Source organism: Sceloporus occidentalis, unplaced genomic scaffold (genome assembly GCF_023333645.1).
Source record: "Sceloporus occidentalis isolate IW3139 unplaced genomic scaffold, rSceOcc1.0.p SCAF_2, whole genome shotgun sequence".
Classification (NCBI taxonomy): Eukaryota; Metazoa; Chordata; class Lepidosauria; order Squamata; family Phrynosomatidae; genus Sceloporus; species Sceloporus occidentalis.
The window spans coordinates 62783360-62809704 of NW_028316982.1; the positions used below are offsets into that span (position 1 = coordinate 62783360).

Genomic DNA, 26345 nt, shown 5'->3' on the forward strand with positions numbered 1-26345 from the left:
TCTGAGTCCCAGTTTTGGGATATAAATTATATATATATATATATATATATATATATATATAAAATATAAAACAAATGAAAAGGACAGGATAATATAATAATAATAATGTTTGGGATATAAACAAATAAATATATAAATAAAATATGAAATAAATAAAAAGGGCAGGATATAAATAAATATAATAAGCGTTTAGACTGTGACTTTTTAATACTGTCAGCTGCCCTGACTCCTAGCTTGGGAATATAAATAAATATTAATATAAATAAAATGTAAAATAAATAAAGGGTGGGATATAAACAAATAAATATGAATAAAATATCCATATAAATAAAATGTAAACTAAATAAAAAGGGCAGGATATAAATATAATAATAGTAATAGTAATAATAGTGCTTTGGGTGTTGAGAGTGAGGGTTTTTCATACTGTAAGCCGCCCTGAGTGCCCCAGTTTTGGGAAATAAATAAATAAAATATAAACATAAATTAAAAAGTGGGATATAAGTAAATAAACAATAATGATAGTGACTCTGGGGGGCCAGGGTTCGGCTCTTCGCTTGGCCATGGCAACCCACAGGGAGACCAGGGCCAGGTCACACTCTCTCAGCCTCAGAGGGGAGGCAAGGAAGGGCATAACCTGAACAAATCTTGCTAAGATTGATAGGTTGGCCATAAAGTCGGAAAGGACTTGAAGGCAGACAATAACAACAACAACAACAACCCCCCTGGCATGATCCCTTCCCTCCTGGACCCTCCTATTCTTTCTCCTCCTCCTTCTCCTCACTCCCGTGTTCACCATTCAGACGTTACACCAGACCCGTGTATCCCTTCCTCAGCCTCTCCTATCATTATCAGAGTCGTCTCAAATCGTAAACCGAGCACATAAAAGCCTCCAGCTCCTTCACCCACCACTAGGGGGCACCCTTAGGAGGAAGAAAGAAGGGGCTCGGGGAGAGGGACCCCATTTTACCCTCTGGTCCCCCTCCTCAGGCTCCCTTCCCCTCCTCCTCCATCATCCACTACTCACCATCCTCTACGCGGCTCCCGGTTACCATGGGCAACTGCGTCACGCGCATGCGCAGTGCGTCGTCCCCTCCTCCCCTTACGTAGAAGAGGAACGTGTGCCTCCTCAACCCGTTTCGGCGCATGCGCTTTGTCGAAAAGGCGAGGAAAAAAATAGGCTTCTTCTTTTTTCTTTTTTTTAATTCCCCTCGAGGAGGCTAGTCGCGCTGTGATTGGCTGAGGGAGGCTACTCGCTCTGTGATTGGCTGAAAGGGGCCACGCGTCGCCCAATGTGAATGGAGGAAAAGGGGGCGGAGCTTCAGCCATGTGCTCTAGAAAGGGAGGTGGGAGGGGGAGCTCTGTAGTGAGTGAGTGAAGCGCAGGTAGGAGAGAGGAGAGGGAGGGAGACAAAATGGCGGCTGGGAGGGGATGGGTGGCTCCAAGGGAAGTCCTGGAAGACTTCATATTTGCAGCAAATTAGAAGGAGTAGGTCACACCCCCAGAGGAAAGGATCCAAATTCAAGATAATATTAGATTAAGGAAGCTGGGCCAAAGCTAACAAAATGAATTTCAACACAGAGAAGTGTAAGGTACTGCACTTAGGGCAGAGAAAATGAAATGCATAGATATAGAAGAGGGTTGGACTGGATGGCCCATGATGTGTCTTCCAACTCTTTATGATTCTATGTGTGAAAGAGATCTAGGGCCCTAGTAGACCACAAGTTGGAACATGAGCCAAGAGTGTGATGCAGCAGCTAAAAAGGCCAATGCGATTCTAGGCTGCACCAGTAGAAGTATAATCTCCAGGTAAGTGGTGCCCAAACTGTGCCCTTTAAGAGATTTTGGACCACAGCTCCCAGAAGCCTCAGCCATATTGGCCAATATTCTGGGATTCTGGGAGCTGGAGTCCAAAATCCCTTAAAAAAACACATATTGAGGACTGCTGCTCTAGATCGAAGGAAGTAATAGTGCCCCTCTGTTCTGCTTTGGTTGGGCCTCACTTGGACTGCTGTGTCCAGTTCTGGGCAGCACCATTCAGAAAGGATGTTGAGAAACTGGAGCACATCCAAAAGAGAGTGACTAAGGGGCTGGAAACCCTGCCCTATGAGAAATGACTTAGGGAGCTGGGGATGTTTAGCCTGGAGAAGAGAAGGTTAAGAGGAGATATGATAGCCCTGTTTAAATATTTGAAGGGATGTCATATTGAAGAGAGAGCAAGCTTGTTTTCTGCTGCTCCAGAGACTAGGACCCGGAGCGATGGATGCAAGCTGCAGGAAAAGAGATTCCACCTCAACATTAGGAGGAACTTCCTGACAGTAAGGGCTGTTCGACAGTGGAACACACTCCTTCCTCAGAGTGTAGTGGAGTCTCCTTCTTTGGAGGTCTTCAAGCAGAGGCTGGATGGCCATCTGTCAGGGATGCTTTGATTGAGAGTTCCTGCATGGCGGGGTTGGACTGGATGGCCCTTGTGATCTCTTCCAACTCTATGATTCTATGAAGCTCTTGGAAAGCTCTTTGGGCTGCAAGCCTGTTTTAGTATTATATTGTTACAGCATTTTAGCCATGTGTGTTTTGTGGTTTTTTTATTATATATGTTTTTTATTATATATGTTGGGTTCCAAATGCATACTGCAGACCTAATCCAGTTTGAGACTGCTTAAATGCCCTGGCTCAGTGCTAGGGAATTCTGGGAATTGTAATTTTTTGTGGCATCAGAGCTCGCTCTGACAGAGAAGCTTAAATATCTCACAAAACTACAATTCCTAGAGTTCCCTAGCATTGAGCTAGGGCAGTTAAAGCCGTCTCAAACTGGATTGTTTCGACAGTGTGTTTTGGACCTATGATGTTCCACCCTTTGGTGGAAAGGGCATTATAAATCTATTATTATTATTATTAGGGTCAGAAGGTTCCTGTCAATATACCTGACATCCCCCCTTTCCAGGATGTGCCCTCCATTTCAGCTTTCTGTCCAGGAGGAATGTTAAAATGTCCTCCATTTGGACAGAGTGACCAGAGATCCTCCTTTTCCAGGACATGCCCTCCATTTCAGTTCAGTCCAGGGGGATTTCAAAATCTTCTCCCTTTGGAGGATGCCTAAGAAGCATGGATTTACATTTCTACGAGTGTTTTTTTAGCTTTCTTTGGTAATGTGCTACATTTTTTCTTGAATGGCCTGCATTTTGCAATGCCTTCATCCTTTGCAGTGATGATATTTGGTCACCCTGTGTAGGGAATTGCCAAATAAGTGCTAAAAAAACACTAATATAATGGGGTGGCAAGGATGTTTAGGTTGGTCTGCTTTACTCAAGCAGTAGTGCTCTTTTGAAAGATTGAGGGGGTGCCAATGGTGCCTTTATTTCAGGACAGGAATCCAGGGAAGGGCCACAAATTCAGCAAGGCTGTATTTTGAAATAAATGCAGTAATGCACATTGTTGAGGTGGTGATGGTGTGCCTTCATGTCATTTTGGACTTATGGTGACCCTAAGGAGTGGGGTTTTCTTGGCAAGATTTGTTCAGAGGCCATTGTCTTCCTCTGAGGCTGAGACAGTGTGTGGGTTTCCATAGCTGAGTGAGGGATTCAGATGCTGGAATCCAGAGGTGTATTCAACACACTGGCCGTCTTATGCACATTCTAAAAGGGGTGGCTGAGAGGAGTGGAGATTGTCCCTACCATGGGTTGGAGTGTATGTGCCAAGGCAATTTCAGGAGGACCAGCTTTATTCAAGTGATAGCACTCTTTTGAAAGGTTGCAGGGGTGCCAATGGTGTATTTATTTCAGGACAGGAATCCAGGAAGAGTGGGAACAGGTTGAATCAATATAACTGCAAAGGGGAGGACAAGGCACTGCAAAATGTAGGGCATTCATTTAAAATGTAAGACCAAGGTGACCAGTGATTCTTCTTTTCCAGGATGTATCTTACGTTTCAACCTTCTATCTAGGAGGAATTTCAAAATGTCCTCCAGTTGGAGCAGGACTAAGAAGCATGAATTTATATTTATACAAATGTTCTTAGCTTATCTTTGGTAATGTTTTTTCTTGAATGTCCTGCATTTTGCACTGCCTTTGTCCTCCTTTACAGTGATGACATCTGGTCACCTTGTGTAGGACATCACCACATAAAAGCTAAAAACACTACTATAAATGTAAGTTCATGCTTCTTAGTCATGCTCAGAATTGCTCCTGGACAGAAGGCTGAAATGGAGGAAATGACCTGGAAAAGCAAGATTTCTGGTTACTTTGAGTGGGGATATCTAAAAATACAACAGGACTGGGTTCAGCTTTTTGGAATAAATTCAGTAATGCACATTACTGCCCTTTAAACAGAGTGGGTGGGATGGAGATTGTGTAGCCCTCCAGATTGTGTTGGACTGCAACCCCCATGAATTGTAGCTGGCACAGCCGGTGATTAAAGATGCTGAGAGTTGCAGTCTTAAGAACAGCTAGAAGGCAGCATGATTCCCACACTGTCCTAAACTCTACAGGGATGGAGTATTAAGGCCAGAGTCTGTTGGTGAGTACTGTGGGACCCTACAGTTGCTGTTGAACTGCAGATCTCGGTACCATTCCTTGTCATAGGCCATGGTGGGGCATGTTGAGCAATGCAAACAAACAATATTGGAAGGCTACATAATTCCCACCCCTAATCTCAAAAGTATCTAAGTGCATGTGGCAGCAGCTTCAGTTTACAGATATAACAATGATATCTCTTTTGCAGCTCTGACCCATACGTGGCATCTGTAGCTAGGGCTAGGAAAATATCCTACTTAAAATCCTGACAGCGGCATTGTTAACATAACTTGGCTAAATAAATAAATGGTCTGATTCCACATAAGGCAAATTCCTACTTTCCTTCTGGTTGTTATAATGCAACTAGGCATGAAGGGGATTTAAAAGTGAAGCCAGGCAAGGAATGTAAAACTCAGTGATGGGAGAGAACAGTGTGCTTGAAAATATTTTTGACAGCAGTTGAAGATCTTGGGCGCAGAAGTAGTGACCTGGCATATCCTTCAGGGAAGTTCATAAGCAGCATATGGTGGGAATAAGAATCCTTTGGTTTGTCTTCCTGTCTGGTAATTAGACTTTCTGTGCACAGAGGTGCTTTGTAAGTCTTGTAGCCAATAGGTTTGTTCTCTGAGAATACATCTAAATCTCTTTGAAAACCTACATATTGAAAGTAATATGTAGCATTGCTCTTGTGTCACTGATTTCCAACTTTATGCTCTTTATCACACCTTGCCTTTCTTCCATGAAGGCAACACAAGGGGAGTTTCCAAATTCCCCCCCCCCAATATTTGTTGTTTGGTTGTATGACATTAAGGCAACTGACTTATACTGTCTCTATGAATGAGAGTTGTATTGTATGCCTTCCACTTGTTCTTTGAGATTACATATGTTACTATGTGTAGAGTGGGCCCTTGGGATCTACTGGGGCTTGGTTCCAGGACCCACGCCCCCCATGGATACTAAAATCCATGGATACACAAGTCCCATTAAATACAGTGGCATAGTAAAATGGTGTCCCTTATATAAAATGGCAAAATGAAGGTTTGCTTTTTGGAATGTATATTTTTGGGGAATATTTTCAATCCATGGATGCTTGAATCCATGGATGAAGAATCTGTGGATACAGTTAAGGAAGTTTTTGATATTTACTCTGTGTGGCAGATAAAGCCTTTGATGGAGGGTGTAGTGTTGTTGTTTTTAAGTTATGCTGTTTTAAAATTATTTTTAATGCTGTTTTTAACTTGTGTCTTTTAAAGTGGAAATTTGGTTTAACTGTTTCAAGTATTGTATTAAGCGTTTTTTAATTGTGTGTTTAAAATGTTTTATGCCACCTTAGATTCTGTGTGGAGAGAAAGGTGGGATATAAAATAAGATCCTAAGAGAAAGATAGTGACAAACCTCATTTGCTAAGAAAAACTTATGATAGAGTAGTCATAAGTCAGAGTTGACTTGAAGGGACATAACAAATTTCATTGTGTACCACTCACTTAAGCTATGTATTTATTAAAAACAGTACTTCAGGCAATATGTAAGGATATTAAATAGGGCTTATTATAAACTAGAACTTTAGTTTGTAGGAAAAATCAGCATTGTTTCTTTTGTAAGAACTCTTAATTGTCTCTTTATTTTTCTATACAGTTGCTCATCTATAAAAGAACCTGTCATTCCATTATCACCACGCTTTCCTAGATGCCCACTCCAGGTGTATAATCTGTTTACCAAATCAGCCTTCCTATGTGTGTGTTGACTTCCTCGAAGAATTCTAATAAGATAGGTGAGGCAAAACTTTATTATTGCAAGAACTAGGCCATTTTTTTCCTTCAAGGAATGGGAAGGTGGTTAACGTGAAATAACCATGTCACAGATGCCCAGATGGGTGGAACAGTCATGGTTACTAATGAGGGACAGGGAGGTTTTTATAGTGGACACTTCACCACCATACCAGCTTGTTCTGGCCAGGATAAGAGGTGGGAGGGTGGTTGGGTTTTTTTCATTTGGTGGAGGAAGCCCTCTTTTCCCAGGAATACACAGTTGAGGCCATATCAGGAGAATGAGATGAGTTTTGATGCAGGGCCACCCCCACAGAATGCCCTTGTTCAAGTCCTACTGATAGTGGTGCCTCTAAAACTTCAGATCGTTCAATGAGCATACTGCAGGCTTCTGGTACAAATGTGCTCTTACATTGCCATTATTATCTTGTATTCTAGTGTTATGGAAGAAGGGGAGTTCATTATCAGGTGGTAGCATGTTAGCCCAAAGTGTATGTTAAGTGAACAAATTGGAGATGCTGATCTAACACAAACTAGATGCACTGCAGAAATAATCCAGTTTGACACCACTTTAGCTGCCATGGCTCAGTGTTATGGAATTCTGGCATTTGTAGTTTTTGAGATTTTAGCCTTCTCTGTCAGAGAGAGCTGTGGTGCTACAACTACAGTTCCCAGAATTCTGTAGCATTGAGCCCTGGTAGTTATAATGTCAAGCTGGATTATTTCTGCAGTGCAGATGAAGCACTGGTGGCCCATTTAGTCTAGCCAATGTCATCTAGTGCTTTTGATTATGGATCTCCAGAGAGGACTCTGGAAAGTACTGTAGAAATCACAGAGCAATTATCTTTTATATACCAAGGAAACAGCAAACAGGCAGTTGGATAAACCACCAGTCATAGAGAACTGGAGCACAATGAAATGTAGACCGTGTTGAAAATGTATATTTGCAAAAGGCCTTGACATAAAATGTTCTTTATTAAGTGCTCCCCTGTTCTTCCAGCCTAGTGTTCAGGATTATCTGATCAAGTTGTACACACAAGCCTAATTAGTGTAAATTCAAGGTGGTTTATATAAAGAATGAGCAAACAAAATTTAGTGGAACTGTATTTATAACATTGACCTCAAGCAGATTTCAGAGACTAATTTGGGTATTGCATTGTAGTACAGATGCAAGTACAGTTACAAGAGCCATTGTGACAGCTACAGGGTGAGATCTGCACATTCTACTCCTCACTGTCTTTAGTCCTCCATTTACATCAGGAGTGAAGTGAAGTCCTCCAAGGGTGGTTGGGTTACAGCTCTAGCTGCTGTAGCCATTGGTGATGACTGCTTGGAGTCATAGTCCAGCAGTATTTGAAAGGATGCATGTTTCACTCACTCAGATTATATGCATACTTCGCAATGAATCCAGCACTGAGCCAAAGCAATATGGGAGAGGAAAAATTCCTAAGTGCCTGCATACTTATGTAGTTAAATAGTATAGTTTCTATGATTTTTTATTTTAACAGTGTCATTGGATGTTTTTAAATTTTGCTCGCATTTAATCCATTTTAATTATGTACTTTTAAGATGTGGTTTTTACTGTTCTTATTGTCTGTTTTTAACAATTTATGTACACCACTTTGATCGTTGGAAAAGCGGTTAATAAATGAACAATTTATTTATTATTATTATTATTATTATTATTAAATACTTATTTGGGCATTTTTAAAAAAAGCCAACCTGACTTTTTTCTGTGTACAAACAGTAGGTAGTATGTAGTAATGACTTTCTCATATTTGTATTAGTGTTGCTTTTTTTTTAAGTTGCTCATTACTCGCTTTGCTGATACATTAATTTACTTTAATTAAATGTAAACATTTCCCCCAACTCTTCAAAATGACCTTCTGGAATGTTTTTGAAGTACTGAGTTTGACATAAAAAATGAATAAATGAGTCAGTATGTTCATCCCACCTTCCGGTAGTGTAATTGTCCTCTCATTATCTCCAAAACTAATGTATTACAAGTAATGTTGCTCCTGAGCTTCCTTTTTGAGGAAGATTGTATGTCTAGCCAAAAAGGATGCAAAGGGACCTTGTATCACCTTTGAGCGTAGGTGAAAGAAAGAAGCTGGTAGCATGAGCTTTTGTAGACTTGAGCCTACTTCCTCAGATGCATGCTTGGAATTAGTCTCAAAGGTGCTACAAGATTTAGTTGCATATTGATTTTGCAGATTAACATGGCTATGTCTTTGAATTTAGCCAAAAAGGAGTTAGTGCAGCTTCTCAGTGTGCTCAGCATTTGGATTTGTTACCCCATGCCTGTTACCTCTGTAAACTTATGGACTGTTCCTTGCTATTTTCAAATCCAAACTGAAAACTTTTTTGTTTTCTAAAACATTTGAAATTTTGGTATAATGTTTTATATTGTCCGTATACTTGATTATCTGTATTATGTTGTTTTATTCTGCATTGTGTGTTTGTGTTTTAAAATGGATTTTAGTATTGTATTTTATATTACAGAGCACCTGCACCAACTGCAGACTTGCCATCCATGGATCTGAGCTTCTGCAGATGGCAAGCTCTGGCTTTTTCATTGGGAACGCCTGCACGCACACCCATTGAAAATAATGGGATTTAAGGTCCCATGGGGGGGTCCGAAACAGATTCCCCCAAGGATAGTAAGGGACGACTGTATTGGAATAGTTATACATGTTTTATTCTGTACCCATCTGTAAAGCCATGTACATGGATGGTGCTGTATAAATAAATAGTAATAATAACATGCCCACCTTAAAAAGTGGTCTGAAAAGATTATGGTATGATAAGCATAATCAAGAAGAAGTGACTTATTTGCTCTTTATCTGTTTTTTCAGGCGCCTTAAAGGATTTTATTCCTCACATTAATCTCACAGTAATTCCAGAGACCAGAGGAAACATCCTACATTATATAAAATTCCTGTTTGACCCCAGCTCCCTTCTGATGTGAGAATTCACCAGGTACTGTCTAGATACTCGAGTGCTGTATTTTTTCTAGATTTGGTCATTGCAATGTGCTTTCTAAATTGAAAATACAACCCCCTCATTTCAAGGTGCCACATCTTCCCCCAATACTAAATTTTCTGTTTGCTCTGTATGCTTATTAGGTTGAATTGGTGGTCCTGATGAAGACCTCAGGCTAAAAGTTTATATCTTTAACAAGGCCTTAATTTACTAGCTCAATACTAAGCTAAAGTTCTTAAACTCTTTCCTGTTCTTTGCATCTCTGTCTGTTCCACAAATCCATATCAAGATTTATATTTTGTAGCACTTTGTGTTAATATTAGTCTAGTGTTTTCTAATGCTCTGTTGCTGGCAGTTTTTTGGAGTGGAGCGGGGCGGACAAATCCAGTGTATATTGCAACATATAGTAAAACTGATTTTTGCTGTCACTGTTTCACTGATGGGAAAACTTACATCTGGAGAAGAATATGTTTAGCATCACATATGGACAAATATTAGAGCTTGTAATGTGAGTTAAGAATAAGTTTACCTTATACTCTCCTTGAGACCTTAGTTCCTGACTCACCTCTTCAAAATTAAGATCAGCATTTATATACCCATATGTTTGCCTGCAGTAGATTACTGTACCTCCTTTCTTGTTTCAGTGATTTTCTCTTCCAATCTATTATTCCAAATAAGCATTAATTTAAAAATTATTTTAAGATATACATACACACCACTTCTTTAATTGTCTGGTCCCACATTGACCCTGTCTCCACACTGATAGTCTTAGCCAAAGTCCCTTCAGGTATACTTCTGTTTATTTCAAGAGACAGAGGATGCTGTCCATTAACAGAAGAGGGTGAATATTTATTTAGAGGTCAAGGGCAACACATGGTTATATGTGCTTAATTCAGTTTTGCCTCCACCATCTCTTTAGAGATCTAATTATTCTATAACCACAAGGGTAATCCATATGCTTGCTGAGCAAGATGACTTGATTTAAACTGCGAGTACACATCTCGACTATTAATGAGGATTTTTTTAAAAATTGGATGCCTTTCATTTTTTATTCTCTTCTGATTTACCAATCCCTTCTGCGTTGGATGATAGCAAAGAAACTATGACATAACTTGTATATGAGAATGTGAGGAGAGACTGTATGAGAAAGGTTTCTACTTCTTTGTAACAGCGAAATGAATTTTGGTTCACAGATTTCTTCCTGCAGGGGTAGGCAAAATGTGCTTCTCTGTATGTTTTGGACTATAACTCCATAAGCCCCAGCCTAAATGCCTCATAGTTAGAAAATTACAGTGCGCCCGCAATCTCCGCGGGTGTGCTTTATGTGGCTTTCGGCATATGCTGAAAGCTGTGCTGGGAGAAGGGACGGCGTGTTCCATAATAATAATAATAATAATAATAATAATAATTTTTATTTTTATACCACTTTTCCTGAAGATCAAAGCCATGTACACAAAATTTAAAACCAGTTACAAACACATCATAAAATAGATAAAACCAATAACACAATATACAATATACAAATCTAAAACAATCATTCGAAAGGGTGAGGCAGAAAGTTGATGGGATCAAAGTACACTAGTTTCATTTTCCAGAGGGGAAGGCTTGAGAGAAGAGGAAAGTTTTTAGCTTCTTTTTGAATGTTTCTAGGGGGGTGATCAGGTGGAGTTCCTCGGGAAGACTATTCCAAATTTGTGGGGCCGCTACTGAGAAGGCCCTCTGGGATGTAGTAGCATATTTAGATGATGGAATTTCTAGCAAGTTCTTCCTGGTTGTTCTGAGCGTGCGGGGCAGATTATATGGGGAGATGCGGTCCCTCAAGTAACTCAGGCCCAAGCCATGTAGGGCTTTATAAGTAATAACCAACACCTTGTATTGTGCTCGGAAGTGAATAGGCAGCCAGTGCAGATCTTTCAGAATAGGTGTTATATGGTCAAACCTGGAAACACCAGTGACCAATCTGGCTGCCATGTTTTGTACTAGCTGAAGCTTCTGGTATAAGGAATAATGAGGTATAAGGAATAATGGGGGGTGTCCATGGCGCACGCATGCACTGCCGCGCCATCACGTGCACAAGACCCATTCATTTAAAAGGGGCTCGAGCATAGGCAGAATTCCCTTTACGCGCGGGAGTCTGGAACAAATCCCTGCGTAAAGGAAGGACAGACTATTAGAATGATAGTTCAGAACATCTGAATGGCATTAGTTTGCATGCTTCATGTTCAGTACTGTTGAATTTACATCTCCATCACTTTATGAAGGAGACCACCTTGTTTCATAGAATCATAGGTTGCACTGCAGAAATAACCTGGTTTGACCCCACTTTAACTGCCATGGTTCAATGCTATGGAATTCTGGGAGTGGTAGTTGGCTGTGGCACCTCTGGTAGTTGGCACCTCTGGAAATAAACCTCAAACCGGATTATTTATTGCAGTGCAGTTGCAGCCATAGGGTTGGAAGAAAACACAAGGACCATCCAGTGCAACTCCTACCATGCAGATATACACAATCAAAGCACTCCTGACAGATGGTCATTGGCTTCTCTTTAAAAGTCTCCAAAGAAGGAGTCTCCACCACATTCCAAAGCAGTGTAATCCACTGTCAAACAGCTATCACTTTTTCCTGTACTTTGAATCCATTACTCCATGTCTTAGTCTCTAGAGCCGCAGAAAACAAGCTTGCTTATTCTTCAATGCAACATATTTTCATATGCTAAAACATGGCTATCATGTCACCTCTCAACCTTCTGTTCCTCAGGCTAAACATTCTGAGATCCCTAAACTACTTTTCATGAGGCATGGCTTCCAGACCTATTTCATCTGTGCCTTTTCTTTTTGCACATTGTGGGGGCACACCCTGTGTTTTAGATGCTGAACTGGCACTTTGAATTTTGCCTAGAAGCAGACCAGTAGCCAGTGAAGCTATTTCCTTCCGGCCACCATCTTGAGGGGGAGAGAGGCCTGGCCTGAAAGACAAAGAGCCCTCCTTCCGGCCACCATCTTGAGGGGGAGAGAGGCCTGGCCTGGAAAGACAAAGAGCCCTCCTTCCGGCCACCATCTTGAGGGGGAGAGAGGCCTGTTATGTTTTATTTTGACTTTGGATATTTTATTGTACTTCCTGTTGTACACCGCTTTGATCTAATTTGGAAAAGCGGTATATAAATAAACATCATCATCATCATCATCATCATCATCATCATCATTAACATGATCCCTGTACCCAGCCCTAGTCAACAGCCTGGCTGCAGCATTTTAAACCTACTGAAGTTTCCAAGTGTGTTACAGTAGTCTAAACAGGATGTAATGAAGGCATGTGTTACTCTACATTTTGAGAAATGGTGCATAGTTTTAACTGCACTCCAGGAAGAATGACATTATTTTTGACTATACATACAATCCCAAACCCTTGTTTTATCCATTCTCAAAAGAGAGCTGTGAACCTAGGTGGCATCTTACTTAGTTGTTATTTAGCTCCATCCCTGTAAGAAAAAAAAAATAGGCTGTTTCTGGAGCTAAGTAAAGAAAGCCCTTATTACAGCTCCATTTACAGAAGTGTTTTAATTCTGTTTTAAATTCCGTCTCTGCGACCTCAAATATTCTTTGCCTGATACCATATCATAACATCACTCCATGTCATCCTTGCTCACCACTGCCACCTGCAGAAGTGGCAAAACACAATTTCATCAACGTGCCATCTTAAAAATGCTCTATATTCCAAAAATGTAAAAACACTTAACTGTAGAAACACCATATATGACTAGCTCTGAAGCTGTTTACTTTGATGGGAAGTGTGTGAAGGGAGGCTGTGAAGGATTAATGAGTCCCATAACTGCATCCAGAATGTTTAAGCATTACTGGCATTGCTCAACAGTGGGGAATTCCCTGCACATACATGGAAATCCCTACTTTTAGCATTGATTAGATGTACTGGGGATTCTTTTCCACACTGTCGGCTGGTGTTTGCTGCCTATAAAAAAGTTCTCTTGTTGCTATGAGAGGTGTGGTTGGTCCTGAGTTTTCCAGAAACACAGTTATTCATTATCCAATGCCAGTTAGAGAGACTGATGAATGTCAGGCTGTTTGCCTAAGTGTTGGTTATTGATTATGCTTATGCTGACTCTAAGTAGTGCTGCTGTTTATACTTTAACAGTGAGGATGCTTCTTTAATATGTGCAGCAATTGTCTTAGCAGAGAGTCCATTGCAGATTTTATCCATGCCAAGTCCATGCTATTAGGACAACACGGAATAAAAACTCCCCTTCACCCTTTTTCTGAACACAGACTGCATGACTCAGTTCATGGCAAAGTCCATAGTGAGGACAAACAAACTATAAATTGGTGGTAGATCTTTGCAAAGTGGGATTCACATGGAATTCCTGATTTTGTTTTTTTCAGTGATTTCTTAGTAGCTTTGCCAAAGATCACTATGGGTGACTAGTGTCCAGTCTTTGGATTGCTCACCTGGCCAGGACTACATGTGAGATGGCATCCCATGTTATCCAGTTTCAAGTTGCTACTCCCTTGATTTTATAGCCTACCTTGTCAGGACCACTTGGATTAAAGGCCTGCCTGAATAAAAAATGGTGCACTAGTTTTAACTATAAATGTACTCCATGTCACAACCAAAACCTGTATATCCAGGCTCAGATCTGAGTCCAGGACTATGCCCAAGCTGCAAGCCTGAGATTTCAGAGGGAATGTAAGCCCCATCTAGCACTGGATAGGGTCTGTCTTCTGACTGACCAGAAGCCCTCCATCTTGTCTGGATTAAGTTTCAATTTGTTCACCCTCATCCAGTTTATTGACACTGGTTTAGTAGAGAAATAGCTTCCTTGGAATTGGATGGAAAAGAGTTTTGCATTATCAGCTTACTGATAACACTGAATCCCAAAATTCCAGATGAACTCTCATGTAAATATTTAATGTAAATATTAAACAGCATGAGGGATGGAACCAAGCCCTGAGGGACACCATAGGATAGTGGCCAGGGTGTTAAACAGGCATCCCCCAGCCCCACATTCTGAGTTTGCCTTCCTAGAATGATCAGAACCATTGCATAACAGTGCCTCCAAGTCCCATCTCAGAGAGGTGGCCCAGAAGGATACTATGGTCTATAATATCAAAAGCCACTGAGGGATCCAGCAGAACTAACAAGAATATGCTCCCCTATCCAGTTACCTCTGTAGGCTGTTTACCAAGGTGACCAAATCTGTCTCTATCCCATAGCCAGACTTGAAACCAGATTGAAAGGGATCTAGATAACACATTTTGTCCCAGAACCCCTGGATCTGGGAGGTCACCACACACTCCATTACCTCTCCCCTCCCCCAAGAAAAAAGGAATATAGTGTGATGTCTGCTGTTGGAATCCAATCTTACAAGAATCCACACAGAGTCCAGTCTTCAAGTAAGAGCAGTAAGTTTATTCACCCATGAGCTACTGAGCACAGCCAGTCCCAGGAGAGTGAGATGAGGAAGAGAGAACAACGAATCCCTCTCCAACCCTCTTAATAGTATATATAGACTACAGCTGATATCACTAAGGGCTGTGTCTTAAAGGTACCTTACATCACATCTCCTTTTCATGGAAATATAAAAAACCAATGATTATACACTTTAGAAAATAATACACTTTATACAGAATTTTAAAAACATAAGTAGAAAACATACATATAAAGAATACAATATTTCTCATTGACCTAACTTACACAAATGATAAAGAGTCACCTTAGGACCAAGGTGCATTTTCAAGGAGTATATCTCTCTGGCCTAAACACTGGTCTACCATATGATGTTATATATGTCGGTTGCCTATCTGTTGTTGGTAATGTTCGCATCTCATTATTATTCTCAAGAGCCCCACCATATCCATTGATTAATGCATCTTGTGTTACACTTCTGTCACTGATAATTTCTGACATCCGTTTTCTTAATTGGCGTCTATTACGTCGATATATCCTACCATTAAGAGTCATTATTTGGTATGACCGTGGTTGTTTACATCTTTCTATCACTATGGCAGGAAGCCATCTTTCCTTGGGGTCATTAGATTGCATCCAAACTGCATCTCCCTCTTGTAATGGTTGAAGTGGTCTAGCTGTTTGATCATAAAAATGTTTTTGCCTTTGTTGAATTCTTTGTAGATCTTGATGCACATTAATAGGAATCCTAGGGCATAATAAACCAGTTGTTATGGGAAGTTTACTTCTCAACATCCTGCCCATCGACATTTGTGCAGGCGAATATGACAACCCTGTGACTGGTGTATTGCGATATTCCAACAATGCTAGATGTAAATCCCCACCAGCCTTCCCTACTTTGTTCATAAGCTGTTTGATAGACTGAATTGCTCGTTCTGCCATACCATTAGATTGTGCATATCCTGGACTACTAAAGCATTGTTCAAACCCCCACTCTTTAGCAAATGTTTTAAATTCTTGACTAGCAAATGGCATGTTATCACTCACCATTGTTCTTGGTATCCCATGGCGAGCAAACACAGACTTAAGCCTACAAATTACCGTTTTTGCAGTTTTATCAGGTAGACTTATTATTTCTGGATATTTTGAAAAATAATCAACTATCAACGGAAATGGACAACTATCCTGTTCAAAAATGTCTATCCCCACCTTTTCCCATGGCATTTCAGGAATATCATGTGGTTTGAGTGGTTCCTTTTGGTTGTTTGGAGCAAAACATGCACAGGCACTACAGCTCCCCACAGCCAGCTCAATATCTCTTGACATCCCAGGCCAATACATTAATTTCCTTGCTCTTTCTTTGGTCCTTTGAATCCCTTGATGGGACTCATGAAGTTGTGTAAATACATTTGGTCTTTGACTTGTTGGAATAATCATTCTTTCTCCCATAAAAAGAACTCCATCCTGGCACCAAACATGATCTTTAACTGGCCAGAAAGCTTTTGCTAACAGACTTACATCTCTCATATATTGTGGCCATCCTTGATCTAGGTATGTTTGAACCATCTTAAGCTGGGGATCACATTTTGTTGCCTCTTGTATTATACACACTTTGTCTGGATGCATTGCTAAAGCATTCACCTCATGTATTACTTTCTCATCTCCCATGGAATGCTCTTCACTACAAGGAGGATCTACAGTGGCTCTTGACAAGGTATCAGCCAGATACATAAGTTTACCAGGGGTATATACAATGTTAAGTTGATACCTTTGAAGCTGCAAAAGCATTCGTTGCAATCGAGCAGGGGCACTGCCTATTGGTTTTTTACAAATTGACTCTAAAGGCTTGTGATCAGATTGAACTAACACAGTTTTACCAAACACATATTGATGAAACTTTCGTACCGCATATACAACCGCAAGCAATTCTTTTTCTATTTGTGCATAATTTTTTTCTGCTGAGTTAAGTGACCTAGAGGCATAGGACACCGGCTTGTTGTCCTGAAGCAGACATGCTCCTAAACCATCTTTTGATGCATCTGCCTGAATTACAACTGGCTTTGTCACATCAAAATATTGAAGCACAGGTGTGCTACACAACTTTTGTTTGATAGCATCAAAGGCTTTTTGATGTTCTGGCATCCACTGAAAAACGACATTCTTTTTTTAATAGGTTTCTCAATGGGGCCGTCAGCTCTGCCTCTTGTGGAATATACTTTGCCAAATATTGTACTGACCCTAAAAATCTCAGGACCCCCTGTCTATCCTCGGGCGGTTTCATTTCTTGGACAGCCTTAACTTTCTCAGAATCTGGTCTGACTCCTTCAGCAGTCACTATGTGGCCCATGTATTTTACCGAGTTTACCTTAAACTGGATCTTTTCTTTATTAAATTTAATGTTGTTGGCAAGTGCTGTTTTCATGACCTGGTGTAAAATTTCATCATGCTGTTCCACTGTTTCTGCTGCTATAATCATATCATCTGCTATCATATGTACACCTCTTATATGTCCAAATGTTTCTTGGTTCTTTTGTTGAAAAACCTCACTTGCAGATTTAAGCCCGAATGGTAAGTGATTAAAACAATACCTTCCCCATGGCGTATTAAATGTACATAATCTGGATGATGCTTTATCCAGTTTTACCTGCCAATAACCATCTTTTTCATCTATGATTGTAAACAATTTTTTCCAGCTAACTGACTCAGGATTTCTTCAACTGTTGGGATGGTATAATGTTGCCTTCTAACTGCCTTGTTTAAATCTCGTGGGTCAAGACATATACGCAGAGTGCCATTCTTTTTTTCTGTGATAACAAGGCTGCTCACCCAATCTGTAGGTCCTATCACTTTTGTTATAACTCCTGCATTTTCCATCTGACTGAGTGTATCCTTTAATTTATCATATATTGCAAAAGGCACTCCCCTACATCCTTGGACAACAGGAGCAACTGTCGGATCAATATATATGTGATGACATCCTTGAAACTCCCCCAGACCTTGGAAAATCTTGGGATACAAGCTGACTAATTTTTCTTGTGTTAATGACCCAGCTGTGTGTATGAGATCTATCCGACGAACTAACTCTTAACTTCTCACAAGCTGGTCTGCCTAGTAATGGAATTGTAGAGCAATCTGTTACATAAAACAATAAGTTATGCACCCCTTTTGTTGTATTGCATTCAAACTCAGCCATTCCCATTGGTTGTATTTTTGTCCCACCATATGCTACAAGAACTGCATTGCTCTTAATCAGTGGCTTTGTACCAGGTATCCTAGAAAATATTTTGAATGGTAACACATTTGCTTCAGCCCCAGTATCTAACTTAAAATTAACTATATAGCCTCTTATAGAAATATCAGCATACCACCCTGTATTGTTCAGTTCTTTGTCTAATTCTGCTATCAATAGGTTACTTACACACAACTCATGAATATGTTGTCTGGTTTGTCTGTTTTCAGGATTAGCCATTTTTGTCCTGCATAACTTGGCATAATGGTTTTTCTTGCCACACTTATTACAAGTTTTTCCAAATGCTAAGCATCTCCGAGGTTCATGAATTGTGCCACAACAGCCACACCTGTTCTGACTTTTCCATTTGTCTCTAGTTCTTAAGTCTTTTACTCCCAAAGCTTGAGTTGCAATTTCTTCATTATCTCCGTTTGCAGTCCCTCTGATATCTCCATGAGCCTCCTGTAATTCACACACTCCTTCAAAAGTTGTTGTCATAGTTGTCAGCTGTGCTCTCGTTATCTCATCAACACGGCATATTTCCACAGCCTTCTCAAGTGTAAGGTCTGTTTCTTTCAAAAGCTTTTCTTTCAGTCTTTCTTCCTTTATGCTAAAAACAACTTTATCTCTTATCATGTCATTAATTGCAGTTCCAAATTCACAACTGGCTGCTTTCAATTTAAGCTCAGCAATAAATTGTTCATTTCTCACTCCAGGACTCTGTATATGGTTCCAGAAACAAAATCTTTCAAAAACAACATTCTTTCTAGGCAAGAAATAGGTTCTAAACTGTTCCAGAACCTCTGAAATGTCTTTTGGATTCTCTTCAGCAAAAACAAAGGTGTTATACACAGAAATTCCTTCTTCTCCCACACAATGCAGCAGGATAGCTATCTGCCGCTTCTTTGCTACATTGTCAAGTCCTGCAGCAGTAATATATAACTGAAAAGCCTGTTCCCATTTTCTCCAATTCTGAGCCATGTTACCTTCCATATTTAGAGGAGGGGGAGGCCGAAGTGAATCCATATCTTAATGCAGCTTCCTGTGAAATATACAAAGTCCAAGTTGCAGTACAGGAAGGTTTTACTTCTGACACCATGTGATGTCTGCTGTTGGAATCCAATCTTACAAGAATCCACACAGAGTCCAGTCTTCAAGTAAGAGCAGTAAGTTTATTCACCCATGAGCTACTGAGCACAGCCAGTCCCAGGAGAGTGAGATGAGGAAGAGAGAACAATGAATCCCTCTCCAACCCTCTTAATAGTATATATAGACTACAGCTGATATCACTAAGGGCTGTGTCTTAAAGGTACCTTACATCACATATAGGAGACTGGCTGATAGTTCTCCAGTATGGTGGTGCCCAAGGAGGATTTTCTCAATAATGGCTTTACAACAATCTCCTATATACAAGATGGAAAACTGCATTGCTATAATGAGGCATTTACTACTCTCTTTATCTGTCAGTCTCCCTCAGCCTGCTTTCAGCAGACAGAAAGGGCATGGGTCCAATATGTATATGGTGCTCTCACCTCTCCACATCCTCAGGTTGCACAAATTGAAATGTATTCAATAATATAGGACAACCAAGAGCTAAGTGTAGGAATATTTGGTATGTATATCTAGCAGCGTGTAGCAAGGCCAATATTTATTTATTTATTTTCACTTCTATGCCACCTTTCTCCCAACAAAGGACCCAAAGTAGATCACAAGACAAAACATTAATAAAAATTTAAAACAATTAAAATTATCTAGTAAAAATAATATAGACTTAATAAAAACAAAGTTAAAAACATCACTAAAACATAGACCCCATACAAAACCACCTTGTCCTGATTATATGTTTAAAAACCTGCTTAAATAAAGATGTTTTTGCTTGCTGACAAAATGCAAGGAGGGAGAGGGCTAGCCTCCTGCAGAAGGGAGCAGCCATTGAGAAGGCGCTCTCTTGCGTCCTCACCAACCGTGTCTGCAATAGTGGTGGGACTGATAGGAAGCCTTCCTTGCAAGATCTTGGGGCTCTTGTATGGGGAGATGTGGTCTCGCAAATAGTCTGGACCTATGGAGGGCTTTATATTGTAACAGAAATTTCAGGAAACTTAAAAATCTAGGATTGGCAGAGCAAAGAATTCGCAAAAGGACCTAGTAATTGAAAATCCATAAGTTTATTTCCAATTGTCGACAAAGGAAAACAATGAACTCAGTGGAATTCAAGTTCCAAAAAGCTGAGACCCCGAACAAGACAAAATGGCTCTTTTTATATTATTCAAGACAAAGAAGCTTCTTCAATACACCTGATTGGCTAATTACAATTTAAACATACAGAATTCTTACAATCAGAACAGAAATACATGCATACATTAAAACTGCATCATCACTCCTTACCCCCTCCTGTAGCCTTCCTCCTAACCTTGCTTCTGAATGTACATTATGTTACGTCTTTTTACTGGTGCCAGCTTCCATCCAGGTCAAGATGCACTCATTATTCCTTTGCTCTAGTTTTTCTAAACTCCAAGCCTTTATTTCAAAAACCATCTCTCTGGCTGACAAAGGTGACTCCATCTTTCTATAGCTTTTTTATTTCAACAAGGAATTTCCACCACAATATGTCATGACCAACACTTTGAATTGTGCCCAGAAACGAACTGTTAGCCAGAGAAGCTGTTTCAACAGGGAGTTATATGCTCTGTATAAATGGCCCTGATCAATATTCTAGCTGTTGTATTTTGCACCCACTGGAGTTTCTGAACAGTTTCTAAAGGCAGCCCCACATAGAGTGCATTATAGTAGGCCAAACAGGATGTAATCAAGGTATGTGTCACTGTAGTCAGAGCTGTAGTCTCAAGGAACAGGTGTAGCTGGCGCACTAGTTTTACTTATGCAAATGCTGTCCTGGCCACTGCTAAAACCTAGGCGTCCATGCATATAGTAAAGTCCAGGAGCACATGCAAGCTCTGAGTCTGAGATTTCTCGAGGAATTTAACCCCTTACAGCACAGATAGAGTTGCTATTACTTGATCTGCCTTACAGCTAACCAGGAGCACCCCTGTCTTGTCTGGATTAATACAATATGAGTTTGCAGTTAAAAATGTAGTAGAAAATAACAATACAATATAAGTTTGCTGTAGAAATGGGAGAGAAGACTCAGGATGTTCTTGTAGTGTAAAAAAAGAAAAACTTGCATTTATTGTTTCAGGAAATCCATCTTGAGATAGGAGAGGAGATAATGCAGATTACCTAAAGTTCAGTATAAAAGCCCCTAAGACTGGCTCTCATGTTTGTAAGTTGGCTGGCATCAATCATGATGCAGGAGCTTCATGGTTCATTCCTTCCCAGGCAAAGAACTAACTAACCTTTGAGAGAAGGAAAAAGTGGCCTCTGCAGGCAGTCAGAGATCAAAAAAGGCTTGAGTGCATAGGCCAAGAAAGAAAAGAGGTGAAACAAAAATGCAAGGCATGCTCTCTAGAATCCCCTCTCTCATTAATTACTCTACACAAGCATTGGTGCCCCTTTGCTTCCAACACCCCTACTCAATGATGTGTTTAAGTCCATAAGACTCATCTTCTCTCTCAGGAACTAGACATGATCTCTAGAAACTGGCTTCTTGAGAATGTCTACAGTCATCTCTTTTGATGGATAATGCATCATCTCAATAATCTCTTTTTCTTACAGATGATATTCACAGGTGATGTTTCACATCAATGTAGTTAGTGTATGAATTGGCCTTCCCAGTCTGTGAGAGATTTATGCAGCTTTGTTTGTCCTCCAGAAGCTCTATAGGCTTTCGTTCAACTATTCCAGGTTTCTTTAGCAATTGGTATAGCCACACAAGTTCTTTGCATGCCTGAGCAGCTGATATGTATTATGCTTCAGAAGAAGACCTTGCTACAGCATCTTGTTTCTTGCTTGTCCAATTTACTGATCCATCTCCATAGACGAACAGGTTCCCACTGGTAGATTTGTGATCTGTAGGATCTCTTGTTCAATCTGCATCTGTGCAAACTACTAGTCAGTCACTGCTGATGGCTTGTAGCTTTAACTTGAAATGTGGAAATTCCCTTTAAGTGTATGTCCATTCTTTTCACTGCATTCCAGTCCCTTTTTTTCTACAAAGAACTCCAGCTGCTGAGGCAATATCTGGTCTAGTTGTGGTGGCTAGTTAAAGCAACTTTCCTACAGCACTTCTCTATTGATTATTATTTGGTAGAAGCTCACTTTGTTCATCTATCTTGAGGTAGTCTGTTTCCATAGGTGTGGGCACTGGTCTCCTTGAGTCCTTGGTATTCTAAGAGCTCTTGAATCTTTTGTTCTTAACTAAGGAGATAGCTTTCATCTTCTTCCTCTCCTGTTTGTATTCCCATGTAATATGTGATGTCTCCTTACCTTTCCACTTCATTTATACAGATGGCTTATGATTTCTTCACAGTCAGCTTCATTTTGCAGCATATTTGAGACTATCTGTGTGAAAGAAGTTGTAGTATGAGCTTTCATAGACTTGGTCTACTTCCTCAGATACATCTGCTCTTGTGGGACAGAATGTAAAAGGCCCTGACCATTCAAGACAGCTCCAGTGGGTGACACTGTGTGGATGCAATGGTGGCTACCATGGCATAGGCTTTCCAATGAACTCTAGCCAGTGCTTGGTCGTACTTGCTCCCAGACTTCCACCATTATCATTCCAGTGTCCATCACACTCATTTCATCACTGTAGCTCTTGAGTGGACCAGGATGCTACTTTGGTTCCACTCCATAGGAAGGGACTCTTAAGAGTGTCTCTGTCCACCATCCTGATCATTTCCCTAGTCCAGAGATCAGATAAGACTTCAATGGAGTCACCTGCCAAAGCAACAGAAAACTTCCCAAGAGCCATCAGGAATACATCCAGATCCATTAATTTTTTGGAGTGGACCATTTTAATTGGTCCCCTACCCCTGCTGTGAGTTCCAATGAGTTTAAACCATATCAGTTAGTGATCTGCCCGTGGCAATGGAGTTACAGAAAGCTCTTCCACACCCAGATCACCCTCATCCTGCCTCACATAGGAAACAGCTTGGGTGACACCAGATATTATTTGGGACAGACTCATAATTGTCATAAAGGACATGATGCCCTGACAGAGATGTCTCTGTATGGATGTTAAAGTCCCCCAGTACACCAAAAACATCGAGACCAACTCTGCCAGGTCAGGAAAGGAGACTGTTGAGCAGTAGGGTGGGCAGTACATCAATCGAATCTATATTTTGTCCTGGCCACACATCTTTAAGTATATATATTTGAACCCAGCAGACAGACGGGCATCTGGTGAGAGAGATGGGATCTCAATAGTCCACTGCTAACTCCACCTCCCCATGCCCCTGACCTCAGACCTCATGTGCTAGTGCACAGACAACTGAGGTGGACAAAGCTGAAAGAGATTGTTCTGCCCCGCAGCTTCATTCAGCCTGGTCTCTGTAATTCAAGACAAGTCAGTGTGTTCATTCAAGATCATGTCCTGGGACCAGTCATCCAGCCATGGATACAAATTGTGGATCCTGGGATGGTAGAATTTGTTGTAAGGGGATGCTGGAACCCATCAGTTAAAAGGCTATGATGTTTTCCTCTCCTGTAGATTGTGTGTTGTGTCAATGTACTGTCAATAAATTATCTTATCTGTGTTAGTTTTTGGTATCAAATGAAGTATTGGGGAGGTCTTCAGATGCAGCCAGTTCTAGCTCAGCACATTCTCTTCTTACAACATTTGTGAAGATTTATTTGTGTAAGCGCTGTGCAAGCTTTGCAATGCTCTATAAATAAATGTTAATAATAATAATAATACAAAAAGTGTTCAGACTCTTCATATGGCGATAGTGCCTGCTTTTCCCCCCTTTAAGACAGTATGCAATAGCTACATTTTCTATTCCTCTGTTTTGTATAGAAAGCAGAACTCTTGTTTTCTCCGCATGAGGTGAGAAAAGAGGATGAGTATTGGAACTGATAAATCATCCAGGTAAGATTTACAGCAGTTGCCTCTTTAACTGAGTCAGTCTCTTCTAGATGAATATGTGGCAACCTTAACCACAGAGCTGTCCTACTGACCTGTGAATTTTACTTTTGTCTTATCCATTCTGTAGTGAAATGACTGACAATGTTACCACATTTAATATTGATGCCCCCCGCTGGGACCAGAACACCTTTATAGGACGCATAAAACACTTTTTCAACATCACAGATCCGAGAACGCTTCTGGTGTCGGAGCATGAGCTGGATTCAGCAAAGGCGTTGGTGGAGAGTTGCAGGTAGCCAGCAGACAGGCCACTGAATATTCTCTTGAGGACTTTTTCTGTCAATCACATTCTCAGACACTGGTGTGCTGCTGATCCCATGGGTAATGGGGACTTAAGCTTCTCTCATCTTATTGCAATTGAGTAGTATTCCTGGGAAGGATGTGACATTAGATCTCTGCCTGCATTGGAGTGATGCTGCAGAGGTGTGAAGGACGTTCAATATTGCCCTCTTCTCAGACATATTATCATCCTGGACATAGCCCTCTCTCTGGTGCCAGAGGGTGACAGTGTCCTTCTACACCATAGAGACTTGTGAAACCATAGCAGAAATTTCTCTCACAGGTTTCCTGATGAGATTGCCAGCTGCTTTCTTAAAGCAGCAGAGATTCTGCTCAGAGGGAGAAGACAAGCACAAAACAAGAAATACATTTTAAAATATATTGGTGGTTGCATTAGCAACCTTTTCTTGTATCCTTACAGCAGGAGAGTTTAAAGATACATTTTTATATCACCCCAGTCCCTTGGAGGGGCTGTGGGAAAGGTCTGAGGGTGACTACCGTGGGCTGTATGTTACCTATTGTAGCACAAGGAATTTGAGTTCCGTTAAATCTGAAAGCATAATGGCTTCTAGAGAGCTGCTTCTTACTTTCCAGTGTATAACTCGCAAGGTGGGGATACAGTTCATTTGGGAGGCCTAGGCTATTGGAAAGATGGTGAGGGAATAATTGTTTTTTCTCTTGTTAACAGGACAGGCACAGTGCCCCCAGGAACCAGTGTGGAGCAGCTTTTCTATGCCAAGAAGCTTTATGACTCAGCTTTCCACCCTGATTCAGGGGAAAAGATGAACTTAATAGGGAGAATGTCATTTCAAGTTCCTGGAGGAATGGCTATCACTGGATTCATGATGCAGTTTTACAGGTAGGAGTAGGGTTGGTCTTACTGGGGTTCAGTGTGCTCTTTTTCTCTCTCCTGGTTCCCTTAATTTTGCCTCCATAAGGTTAATTTCTCTGTGAAACATGCAATACTGAATGTTTGTCTTCTTCAGGTGTCCGATCTGAGTCTAGTTGTGTAAACTGTTCCTGTGACCCTTTGACTACAGTACCCAAACTGACATACTCTAGATGTGTAGGCTACAGTTTCCATAATCCTCAGCCATCGTGGCTAAGCCAGTAGCGTAGTTATGGCTACTGTCCATTACTTCTGGAGGATGACAGATTGGAAAAGACTGCAACATGGTACTCCTGGTTTCTCCTATTTTATTCCTTGAGCTAGATTTCCCAGTGAAACAGACTGATTGCTCTTGAAGGGTTTCAGGTGCATAGTATGTTAACACTGGAATGTTTTTCGGGTGATAATCTTCAGCAATCTGTACATCTGCTATTTTCGAACAAAAATTAGGAGCTGATGGTAATCAAGGGAGACTTCTAGCAGCATCTGAAAACACGCAAACTTTATGCTTCAATTTGGTAAACAGGCCTGAGTTTTAAAGAATGAGATCAGTGTCCTGCCTGTGCTTTTAAGACAAAAACCAAAACTACAGTATCTGTGACCTGGACCTTGTTGATGTTGTTTGTCTTCAAGTCCTTTCTGACTTATGGCCACCCTAAAATGGACCTAAATGGCAAGTTTTTTTCAGAGGGAGTTTGCCATTGCCATTTTTAGAGGCTGAGAGAATATGACTTGCCCAAGATCACCCAGTGGGTTTTCATGGCCAAGCTGGATTCAAACTGTGGGGATAGGGGCACAGGGCCCACATGAATGTGGAAAAACTGCAAATAACTAAAACACTACGGTTTTACCTGAGAGAACACCACTCTAAGAATCTCTAGGTCCTCCAGTTCAACTCTGGTCAACACCTGCCAGACATTGACCATATAATTGTGCTGGAGGAGCTACAAGTAAGTGCCTAGTGGTGTGTTTTCTCTAAGAATCTCTTGGTCCTTAAGTGCGACTTTTGGTTAAAGTTGACCATAGAGTTGCCCTGGAGTACCTAGATATTACTTGACAGAATATATTAATAAAATCCGTGCATAATCAAATCCGCAAAAGTCAAAGCCACAAATGTGGAGGGGCGAGTGTAAATATATAATGAGCACTTAAGACTTTTCTTACTCTTTTGTAGTATTGGGGCCCCAGGAAGTACCAGGTACTTCCTGGGGCCCCAAAAGTCGCACCGGGT

The 26345-nt window shown here is 40.7% G+C and overlaps 2 protein-coding genes across 5 annotated transcripts in view; one reads left to right on the plus strand and one right to left on the minus strand.

The window, feature by feature from the left end:
• The window catches only part of ARL3 (ARF like GTPase 3), a 46787-nt gene extending 45658 nt beyond the window's left edge, over positions 1-1129 (minus strand). The window contains exon 1 of the mRNA XM_089509764.1: positions 1025-1129. Within this exon, the coding sequence (XP_089365890.1) occupies positions 1025-1027 (3 nt within the window). The 5' untranslated portion in view covers positions 1028-1129. The remainder of the gene's footprint in view (positions 1-1024) is intronic.
• Positions 1130-1437: 308 nt separating this feature from the next.
• The window catches only part of LOC149318463 (sideroflexin-2-like), a 60451-nt gene continuing 35543 nt past the window's right edge, over positions 1438-26345 (plus strand). For all 4 annotated transcript variants that reach the window (XR_016280039.1, XM_089509769.1, XM_089509766.1 and 1 more), the window contains exons 1-6: positions 1438-1806; positions 6144-6279; positions 9130-9253; positions 23818-23889; positions 24014-24178; positions 24914-25084. Coding sequence is in view for 3 of the 4 variants with exons in the window: in XM_089509769.1 (XP_089365895.1) it covers positions 23861-23889; positions 24014-24178; positions 24914-25084 (365 nt within the window). In the remaining variant the exon portion in view is untranslated. The remainder of the gene's footprint in view (positions 1807-6143; positions 6280-9129; positions 9254-23817; positions 23890-24013; positions 24179-24913; positions 25085-26345) is intronic.